This window comes from Octopus sinensis, linkage group LG10 (genome assembly GCF_006345805.1).
Source record: "Octopus sinensis linkage group LG10, ASM634580v1, whole genome shotgun sequence".
NCBI classification, from domain to species: Eukaryota; Metazoa; Mollusca; class Cephalopoda; order Octopoda; family Octopodidae; genus Octopus; species Octopus sinensis.
The window spans coordinates 24,286,908-24,298,948 of NC_043006.1; the positions used below are offsets into that span (position 1 = coordinate 24,286,908).

Genomic DNA, 12,041 nt, shown 5'->3' on the forward strand with positions numbered 1-12,041 from the left:
TATATATATATTATATATATATATTATATATATATATATATCTCTGCACAGATCTCTGCACAAATAGTGACTGCATCTTCACGCATCTACCCGGCACTAGACGCACTACCGGCCAAGGCCAAAGCACGCATCCCACCAATAACATCAACACCACCAAATAGTAAATCGAAATTCAAAACACACACAACGGAGTCCCAAAATCTGCCGGTATTCCCAACGTGAGAGAACATGTCTACTGAGTGACTGTCCCTTCACTCATCTTCCAGGGACCCGACGCACAAACAGAAACGGGGGCCTCAAGCCAACACACAACCTGAATAAACAATAAAAATAGAAACACACCATGCTGCAGTAATGCTGGTCCAGTCTTTTCAGGAAGACACAAAAACAACAACAACAAAAGTGGAAACTACAAAACCCTATCCAACAGTGCAACCACACCTCCAGCCAAAAACTGCTCCCTAAGCAGGAAAATTTTTTTTAGCCATGTTGAACATGGCAAAAGAGATACACAAAAACATTCTAGCCATCACTCAAACCATCCTATGCTATTACCCCAGTGCACCAATTCCCCACATTGCTGCCACTAACACACACAAAAAATCCAAGCCCCCTGCAACAGTCAAAACCAGCCACTACACTAACCTCCACATTCCTACTCAATGCACAAGGTGTCAGCCTTCCATCAATGCACAAAAATGGAAGGTCCAATTCATTGAAGATGGGTTGGTAACCATTCACACCACATCCCTTCTTCATTCTCACTGAGACCCACCTTGACAACTCCCACTTGGAAGCCGAAGTGAGAGTGAAGAATTTCACAACCATCCGCGCGGATCGTATCGGCAGGAGGAAGGGTGGAACTGCCATTTTCCTGCATGATTCATTTACGGCAGATGGAAATAGTATGTTCTCCAACGGCTACTGTGAATCAGTCACCGTGCACAACAAAGCCAATGACCTGACAGTAATTGGGCTCTATAGGCCGCCCCAAACACCCATACTGTGCTTTAAAGAATGCCTCAACAGCATTAAGTGCTTTATTCAACAGTGCCATTCTAGCAACATACTCATGATGGGAGACTTCAATCTACCCTGTGTTGACTGGACTACAAACTGTTTGAAACCAAGCACTCCCGCCTCAACCGCTGACAAAGAAGCAGCAGAGTCACTTTTCGACTTTACGAATGAGTTTTTCTTGTCCCAACTTGTCCTTGCACAACAAGACATCAGAACATTTTGGACCTAGTGTTTAGTAACCACACTAACACTATACATAACGTTACAGTGGAAAAAACCTTCTTTCAGACCATGACATGGTTCTCTGTAACATGAAATTCCACCAGCCGAAAGCTAATCCTAGTGACCTTCCTCCAGCCACCCATTTGACAACATGGATCTCCATAAAGCCAACTGGGATGCAATCAGGAACGAGCTATCAAATGTTGACTGGTCCTTTACACATACACACATCTCCACCAACCATAAAACATCTTGGCAGATCTTTGTAGACACCGTCACAGACATATGTGCAAAACACTCCCCACCAAGACCTGTGAACAAAAAGTGCAGAATCCCCCAAAACAGAAAAACCATTATCAGAAAAATAAAAAGAACAAACAAAAAAATTAACAAACTAAAGTACTGCCAACAGCAACACACACATTCGACGGCTATCGCACTGCTTGAATCCAAAAAATATAACCTCCAACAATGCATGAAGACCCTCATCAATAACCAAAGATCAGCTGAGGAGAAGTGGGCCATTGAAAAAATCAAACTCAACCCCAAAGTGTTCTTTTCATTTGCGAGGAAACGCAGGTCACTGTCTCCACTGTAGGCCCTCTAATTGACGAAACTGGCACTCTCCAGATAATAATGCCAAATCCATGCCGAGATACTGCAGAAACAATACTGCTCTGTTTTCAGCAATCCTGATATGGCCGATCTGGGCTGTATCAGTGATGTCAACCCCCAACACACTATATCGGACATAACGTTTAGTGCCCCTGATGTCTTAGCGGCGATAAACGAAATAAAACACAATTCAGCAGTAGGCCCCGATAGGTTCCCTGCTTGTGTCCTGAAGGTGTGTCGACACCAACTTGCATCTCCCCTTGCTAATCTGTGGAGAAACTCACTGGATGCTGGCTATATTCCAAAAAACCTTCTGTCCCAGTCTGTTGTCCCAGTTTTCAAAAGGGAAACAAGTCCCTTGCAGTGAATTACCGTCCGATCTCACTCACCTCTCATATCATCAAGGTATTTGAGAGGGTGGTGAGATCTCGAATAACCCAATTTCTGGAAAGCAACAGACGGCTGATCTCCAACCAACATGGGTTCCGTAATGGAAGGGACTGCCTAACGCAGCTCCTGCATCACTTTGAGGACATTTTGAGAGCTTTGGGAGAGGGCTCCAACACCGATGTCATCTACCTTGATTTCAGTAAGGCCTTCGACAGGGTCGATCACAAGATCCTATTGAAAAAACTATCCAACATTGGTGTCTCTGGAAAGTTACTGAAATGGATTAAGTGTTTCCTGACAGACAGATCTCAACATGTTGTAGTTGAAGGGGTAAAATCAAGCCCAGCCAAAGTCAGTAGTGGCGTTCCGCAAGGCACTGTGCTGGGCCCACTTCTTTTCATCATTTACATTAATGACATTATGACATCATCAAGCACAGCAACATAAAAATCTTTGCAGATGACTCCAAGCTACAGAAGGTCATAAATGAGGCGAGTGACCGGACATGCCTTCAGTCAGATCTACTGGCTGTTATCCAATGGGCAGAAAAAAAACAATATGCTGCTGAACGAGGATAAATTTGAGCTAATCCACTTTGGAAAAGAGGATGCCCTGAAACTCCCATACTCCCTTCCTTCAGGTGAAACTCTCGCGGCGTCCAACAACATCAGAGACTTGGGAGTAATTGTGGACAACAACGTAAGCTGGGCCACTCATATAAACACCAAAGTTGACATGGCCCGCAGAATGTGTTCCTGGATTCTCAGAACTTTCCAGTCGAGAGATATCCACACCATTATCCTTCTCTTCTCCACTTTTGCCTGACCCCACCTTGAATACTGTTGTCCACTGTGGTCTCCCCACACAATACAAGGTATCATAAAAGTTGAAGCACCTCAAAGGGCAATCACAAAAAAGATAGATGGCATGACAGGCCTCGATTATTGGGGTCGACTAGAAAAGCTAAAACTCTATTCTCTCCAACGTCGTCGTGAGCGCTACATCATCTGCATGATGTGGAAAATATTCCATCAGCATTGCCCAAATGATGTTGGCATCACCTTTAAGGTACATCCAAGGCTTGGGCCCCGTGCCATCCGCCCAAAACAAAAAATCGCACTCTCATCTCATAACAACAATACGGCACAATTATTTCACTCAATTGGCCCCGCTCTCTTTAACATTACACCAAAACACATTAAAACAGAAACTGACCCTATAGGGTTCAAGAAGTCTTTGGACAGATTCCTTCAAGAAATCCCGGATAAACCCCCTACACCCGGATATGTCTCTGTAAACAATAACTCTCTACTTGAGTGGGCCATAGTGCCCAAATTCTGACTTGAAAGACTTCACCAGGTGGTGCTATTAAGTTAGACATGGCCTGGGCCAATAATGGCCGAAACCTATCAAAGTATCAAAGTATCAAAGTATAATATATATATATATATATATATATATATATATATATATGTATATATATATATATATATATATATGTATATCATCTATGTATATATATGTGTCGGTGGCACATAAAAAACACCATCCGAGCGTGGCCGTCTGCCAGCCTTGTCTGGCACCTGTGTCGGTGGCACATAAAATCACCCACTACACTCTCGGAGTGGTTGGCGTTAGGAAGAGCATCCAGCTGTAGAAACACTGCCAGATCTGACTGGCCTGGTGCAGCCTTCGGGCTTGCCAGACCCCAGTTGAACCGTCCAACCCATGCTAGCATGGAAAGCAGACGTTAAACGATGATGATGATGATGATGATGTGATGATATATATATGTATATCATCTATGTATATATATGGTATATATATATATTATATATATATATATATATATATATATATATATATATAGGGAGAGTTCACGAAAAAACAAAAGACGGAGATAGGTGGTGTACAAAACAAACAGATGTATTAATATAACGCTCAGGTATTGAAAAAATCTTATACGTTTTGAGCCTACGCTCTTCTACAGAAAGGGACACAGAAAAAAACAAGGTGAGAAACAAGTATCATCTATGTATATACATGGTATATATATATATATATATATATATCTCTCATATTTCATATTTCATATATATCATATATATATGTCACCTATTTTGGTCAGTCCAGTTTTATTTTGTCATATTTTTCTTATTCATCCATTCGATGCTCAATAAGCAACTGAAATTTCATCCATGTAGTGCCTTACTGGATTTTAGCACAGATAAGGAACCCTGAGGAAGGAAATGTTTTTATACATGGAGTTGAATTTGGATTATTTCCTACAGCCCCTTCAAACTTTGCTGAAACAGCCATAGGTTTGGACTGATCCTTTCAGTCACTGCCTTTAATCTATTCTAACTGTATTCTCTACTTTCATGGAACCTCTTATATTTTTTAGGTTTATTTTCTTATATTTCTATATTTTTATCATGTCTTAATATAAATTTGTGGTTATTTGAATGGAATATTATCTCATGTCATACATCTGAATTATGAATTTGCATGTCTGAATGAAATTTTTATCTTGCACCAAATTTTATTAATTTTTAGCTCATATACGCGCAAAAAAATAGTTGTACTATGTACTGGAGCTTTACCTCCACTAAAATTCTCATATAATATATATATATATACATATATATATATAATATATATATAATATATATATATCATATTTATATATCATCTATCTATATATATATGTATACCAGAATAAACACATAAATGTGAAACAGGTGGAAAAAAGAGTACTCAAATACCAGGGGTAGAGTAATATACTTTATTTAAAAGCAGCAGAATTGAACAAAACCTGTTACTTGGAGTTTCATGTTCCCGTTCGTCAGACAGTTTTGAACGTGAAGCTCCGAGTAACAGGTTTTGTTGAATTTCTGCTGCTTTTAAATAAAGTATATATATGTATATATATATATTATATATATATATATATATATCATCTATGTATATATATATATATATAATCTATCTATCTCTCTATCTGTCTGCCTGCCTGTCTGTACTAGCTGAGATATAAAATTTGAATTTTGTATAACATATCGAATGGTAGTTTTTTTGTTTTTTTTAAATTTGAAATAAACTATAAAATGGTGTTTGTTTGAGAGATAAATTAAAAATTACTACTTTTGATGAGAGTCTTTAAATCCATATATACTTCCTTGGTTATTCTTCTGCAATAATCCATAATATTCATATGTAAGATCTGTTATAATATCTTGTATTCCAAATATAGTTCATATAGTTAGTTTAGAAATGTGAAATTTGTATATACTTTAGTAGGAGAATCTTGGAATTCATATATGTCTTCTTGGTTCTTCTACTAATTATATTAAGAAGAGGGTTTTGAATCCTTACCATTCCTCTACTAGGGCTTCATCTACTAGTCTTAGTAATTTCATCTGGAATCTTAAAGATAACAAAACATACTTTATTGAATGGAGCATTTTAGGGATGGCACCGTCTTATAGGTTTGGTAATAGGTTCTGCTCTCTCTCTTCTGAGGAATTATTTTCCATTCTATTTTCTAGAAGAAGGCTGCTAAACTCTAAATCTGAAAAGGGTTTTCCCTGTGTTCATAAGAATAAATACATGTTAAATTTTAATTAAGGTTGTCTATAACATTATGTGCTTTATTAGATGATTTAGTGGTTGTTGAGAGTTTGATAATTTTGATTTCACCCTTTGTATTTACTACTCAAGTTGATTCCTCTTGCATTTTTTTCTTAATTTTTAAAATTTTAAACATTTAAAATATTTTAAATTTAACTTTTAGGATATTGTGAGTATTTTAATTTTGGTTCATCTGTGATTGTCAGACGGTGGATTTTTACATTTAATTCATTTAATTATCTTACTACCCTTTTGATATTTCTATGTTTATTTATTAGCTGGCCCCATGCCGTTTATAATTGAAGGCTAATTGTTACTTAAACAAAGTACAAAATGAAGTAGAGAATAATCACAGATACAAGCATTCACATATTTCCCCACGCACAAACATACATACACATACTCAAACAGAATTGGAATGATGTCAGTTTTTATTTTCAAAGTTGTGCATTTCCATTATGCATGCACACACTCACACATTCGCACACACAGACATGCATACACATACACAAACATTCACATACCTCCCTTTTTCATACACACACATATACACATATAGTCATACAGAGTTGAATGACTGTTTTTTACTTTATTCACCCCTTCCTTTCTCCTTCAGATGTTGAGAACAGAAGATACACTCTGTGTTCTTCTTTCTCAAATGGTTATTTCTTTCTCTCACTCTTTCAGTCATGGCTATTACTCTCTCTGCCTCTTCTTCACTGTATTACTATTTTTTCTCCTCTCCCTTCACTGATAGTACTCTTTCTCTGTATCCATTCTACTGTTTTACTTCTAAGGCTATTTTGTAAACAAAAGATTTGCTTTTTTTATTTTCATTTGATATCACCATATCATTAAGTTTAAATTAGGACATTTATTACTTTTTAGTGGATAATATATCGGTTTGTAGTTATTAATTTTTAATTTTTGATTAGACAACCCTACTATATTTTCCGATTAATTTTTCTTTCATTAAATTTATGTCTTTTCTAGATATTTACATATCATGAATTGTGATGTTAATAAAATGCTGGAGTGGTTTTTTTATATATATATATATATTTTCTGGTTTTGCAAATCTGGCATTCTTATCTTTCATTCTATTATTATTTGGGTTAAGAAAAAGCCCTTTGATAATAAAAAAGTTGAAGGCTGTCTAGCCAATATATTAGATTTTATAGCTTTATCTACTTCGAGTTGCACTATAAGAAGCATAATTTACATGTTTTAGTTGGAAATACAGTAACTTAAGGATTAAATAGATAATGATAGTTGTGATGATGATGTGATGCAGGGGAAAATAGAAAGCTTATTTGAACATTAATATTTTTAAAGAAGCTTTCTTCTCTTGTACTGGAAACCTTGTATTGTTTCTCTTAATGTTTCTTACTATATTGTGTCTTCTTCAGGAATGCAGTTTATGTTGCTTGCGTGGGGGAGCTTTGAAACTCACGACTGATGGTCGCTGGTGTCACTTAGTCTGTGCACTTTCTCTGCCAGATGTGTCTTTTCAGGACATTGATGCACGTGGACCCATTGATATGTCAAAAATGTCTCCCAAAAGGGCCAAACTGGTAAGTCTGTTGTACGTAGTTTCTCATTAATTTTTTTTTCCAGAAATAACAACAAAAGCTTCCTCCTACCACATCCTACTGTTCTAAGGAAGGATATTTGGGTGATATAGTTCTGGATACTTTATTTCTGAAATTGGGATACCTTTGGTGGCAGGTTTGCTTGATCAGGGCCAATCTGGGATGAAGCAGCAATAACTCCTATTCTTTTTTCCTTCTGTCTACATGGCCATGTATAGGAAATGGTTACTGGAATATATACTGTATTGAAGCCATAGCTTGGTAAATGGTTTTCACATATGTTTTCACATATGAAACAAATTGAAATGGTAAGTTATTCTAGATGACTGATAGAAATGAGAAAATTTATAAATAGAAATAACTTCTTTTTCTCAATTTCTCTTAAACCATGATTTTATAGTGTATCTATTTTGTTCTGATATCTGACATGGCCATGCAGTTAAATTATGCAATCAGTGTAGTTCCAGGTTCAATCTCACTGTATAACACCTTGAACAAGTTTCTTCTACCATAGATTCAGGTTGACCCGTTTAGAACAACTTCATCTTTCAATTTAAATTCATTGTTTTCATAATCATAAATATGAAATTTCTTCCTTCCTTGCCAACACTAGTCTCAGAGGTCTAACAAATGTCATGGGCATTGCTCTTACTTCTCTGACTAAGCTATAAAAAAAATGACCATTGTACCAAAACACACATGAACTTTCTATTGATGATTAATTATTTAATTACCACAATATACCCAAATCGTTTTTCTCTTGTTCCAGTATTAGGATTTGCTCATAGTTGGCCACCTATATCACTCAGTCAGTAGATTGTTATCAATAATCTTACTGGTTTTATTTTTCTCTAATTTATATTTCTGTTCTGCTTCCACTGCTTGAAAATCAACACAGTCTCTTTTTCCTTCTTCCACCTGTTCACTTTATAACTGCTTTCACGGAACTGGTAATAGAAACTTTGATATACAAATATCAAATTGTTTCTAGTAAAAAATGTTACAACCTATGCCAGCATGGAACACAGATGCTAAATTATGATAATGATGGAAGTGGCACAACAGTGGTAGCAGCAATAATCCATTTCCAGAAGAACTATTCTAGAATAACTAATTTCAGAGGCAGAGTAGTTGTGAATTTAATTTGTTAGCCGATTGACCAAGAGTTCAAACCTCATTTGTAGCGATATTGTGTTGTATACTTGAACTAGTTTTCTTTCTGTTTACTTGATTTATAGGGTGGGGGTGGGGAAAGACTTCACTCTCCTGTGATGATTGAAAAGTATAAATTAATATTTAAATTTATCTGTTGATCACATAATTAAATAGTTTGTATAAACTGGAAATAAATTTTGTTTAATTTTGACCTTTCAGAAATGTTGCTACTGTCATCCCAAAGCCAAGTCAGATGGTACCCATGGAAGCTGTGCGCAGTGTTCATATGGACGATGTACATTGTCTTTCCACATTACTTGCGCTCATGCTGCCGGGGTGGTCTTTGAGACCAGTGACTGGCCATACCCAGTTTATATTACCTGCCATAGACACAATTCCAACAAAGAAAAGGTCAGCCTCTATTTTTTTCTGTTTTGTTTTTAGCTGCTATTTACTACACCAATTCACATATATACAAATGTGTGTATGTGTATACATACACATTCGCACTTATATAATTTAATTAAAAAAAAAAGAGAAGTCAAACTGATGTTACAAATGTTTCCATAAATAAATGTTGTTTATTCCATACCAAATATAAATTTATGCATTTCATGCAATATATGCAACATATATAATAACATTACTGTAATATGTATTGCACACTTACGCACATACACATAGTCATCACCAGCATTGACATGGTTTCTGTGGCTTTCCACAGGCACATATGAGGTTGCTAAGTAACTTACAAAACAAGAAAGGAACAAGAAAAGGAAAAAAAACCCTCAGCTAAGTGGGGAAAGTATTTGAGAGGAAGGAGAGGTCACTTAATGCCAGGTGGTTTAATGGTTTTAAGTATTAAAAAGGAACAAGCTATAGTGTCTGGCTATAGAGAAGATACATGACTACTCTGCATTATGTAAGGATGACATTCACTGCCTCGGATATCCTGATTTTGAAACACAATCAACTCTATAATGTTTATACATATGTTGTATGTATTGCATAACTTGATATGTGGTATGGAATAAATGACAGGTGTTTACAGAAATATTCATAACTTTGATTTGACTTGTCTTTTCTTTAATTAAATTAATTATTCAACCTGTGAGGTTTAATAATGTGCTTACTGAATTGTATCTTGAATTGCAAAGTGCTCCTTTTTATCATTTATTGATGTATATCTTATCTTCCTTTGATTAATGGTAAACTATGCTAGCCAGATTCCTACAAGAAGTGCTGGCAAGGTGATCATCTGGTTTGTACTTATTTCCCCAGTTATACATATATTAGATACAGGCATGGTTTTAAGTTTAATCCTTTTAGCTGCGAAATCAAATTATAATTATTCCATTAATGATGTTACTTATCTTCCAAGAGACTCAACATATCTCAATAAAAAAGCGAAAAATAGTTTCGATTACACCTTATTTTGGATCAATTCATAAATAATGTGGTTTTTCCAATTGCATGAACTAAAAGTTGGAGGGGGACAGGATCATCATTGTTTAACGTTAGTTTTCCATGCTGGCATGGGTTGGATGGTTCGACTGGGGTCTGGAAAGCCAGGAGGCTGCACCAGGCCCCAATGTGATCTGGCAGTGTTTCTACAGCTGGATGCCCTTCCTAACGCCAACCACTCTGAGAATGTAGTGAGTGCTTTTTACGTGCCACCAGCACAGGGGCCAGAGGAGCTGGCATTGACCACGATTGGATGGTGCTTTTTACGTGCCACTGGCACAGAAGCCACTCAAAGTGGCGCTGGCATCAGCCACGTTCGGATGGTGCTTTTTATGTGTTACTGGCTTGGGGCTCACAACTACAATTTCCATTTGATTTCATTTTGTTATTGCTGTTGATGTTGATGTACTTGACTCAATAGGTCTCCTCAAGCACAGCATGTCGCCCTAAGATCCAAGGTACTTCTGAGTGGGCTGGTTATGCGACACTGGTGTAGGATACAGCTGTGGACTCACTTTATTTGCCAGGTCTTCTCAGTCACAGCATACCTCCAGAGGTCTTGGTCTTTTGTCATTGCCTCTGTGAGGCCCAATGTTCGAAGGTCATGCTTCACCACCTCATCCCATGTCTTCCTGGGTCTCCCTCTACCCCAGATTCCTTTCACTGTTTGGGAGTGGCACTTCTTCACGTAGCTCTCCTTGTCCATCTGCAGTACATAACCATATAAACACTTTATATTGGGTCATCCCATAAATAATGCGTTTTTTTTCAATTTCATGAGCTAAAAGTTGGAGGGATTACAGGATAAACTGCCTGCATCAACTTCCTATTCTTAGTGCAACAATGCAATGGAAAGTGTGAAGAATATTAATGCAGTATGTGGGGATCGGACAATATGCGTAAGCCATTGTCAACGGTGATTTCAGAAATTCTGAGCTGGAAACTACTGCCTAGAAGACAAACTTCAATAAGGACATCTTGCAAACCCTGGTGGAACAAAATCCCATCATAACTGTTGAGGAACTAGCAGAGAAGCTTGGATTTGGTTATTTAACCATTCATTGACTCCTGCATGCCATTGGAAAACTCAGCAAATTGTGTCAGTGGGTTCCTCACAAACTTTCCGAGTATAATCGTGTGCAGAGAGTGAGTGTGTGCTCTTCTTTGCTGTCACATCTCATGAATGAACCTTTTTCGGACTGAATAGTGACTGGTGACGAGAAATGGGTTCTCTTTAAAATGTCAAGCACCGAAGACAGTGGGTAGGGAAAGGAGAAACACCAGCCCTTTGGCAAATCAATCTGCAATTTTTGAACTTATAAATCTAGCTTATATAACGCTGATGTTAAATTCAAACTACAATGAAAGTAAAGGATGTCATTTTCTATCATCTATCTACAAATATATATATAATAATAGAGTGAGAGGTGCTGGTATCACATAAAATGCACTTGTGCCAGTGCTGTGTAAATGCATCCATACTGGTGGCACATAAAAGCACTCAACACACTCCGTAAAGTGGCTGGTGTTAGGAAGGGCATCCATCTGTAGAAACCATGCCACAAAGGACAACTGGAGCCCGGACAGCTCTCTGGCTAGCCAGCTCCCTAACAAACTGTCCAACACATGCCTGCATGGAAAACAGGTGTGAAACAATGATGTATGCAAACATAGAAATGGAGATGTTAAAATGATGTTGTTGCACACATGCATGGACACTTCCATACACACACACACACATGGATGTATTCATAGCTAAACATGTTGACATTTTATCTTGTCCCAAATGTAGATGGGTGTTTGACAACATATATGATTGCTGTTGTAGTAAGTATTATAAGATATTCTAGAAACCACACAATCTCAATGTTTTTGTTTTACTATATATGGGCATAATTTTTTGGTGAGTTTCTGGATCATTCTCAGCTCTGATTTTACAAAAATCAAGCCTTT

The 12,041-nt window shown here is 37.1% G+C and overlaps 1 protein-coding gene across 1 annotated transcript in view; it reads left to right on the forward strand.

The window, feature by feature from the left end:
* The window catches only part of LOC115216499 (myb-like protein U), a 169,431-nt gene that overhangs the window by 148,978 nt on the left and 8,412 nt on the right, over positions 1-12,041 (forward strand). Inside the window, exons 13-14 of the mRNA XM_029785926.2 lie at positions 7,287-7,451; positions 8,844-9,035. Coding sequence (XP_029641786.1) covers positions 7,287-7,451; positions 8,844-9,035 — 357 coding nt within the window. The remainder of the gene's footprint in view (positions 1-7,286; positions 7,452-8,843; positions 9,036-12,041) is intronic.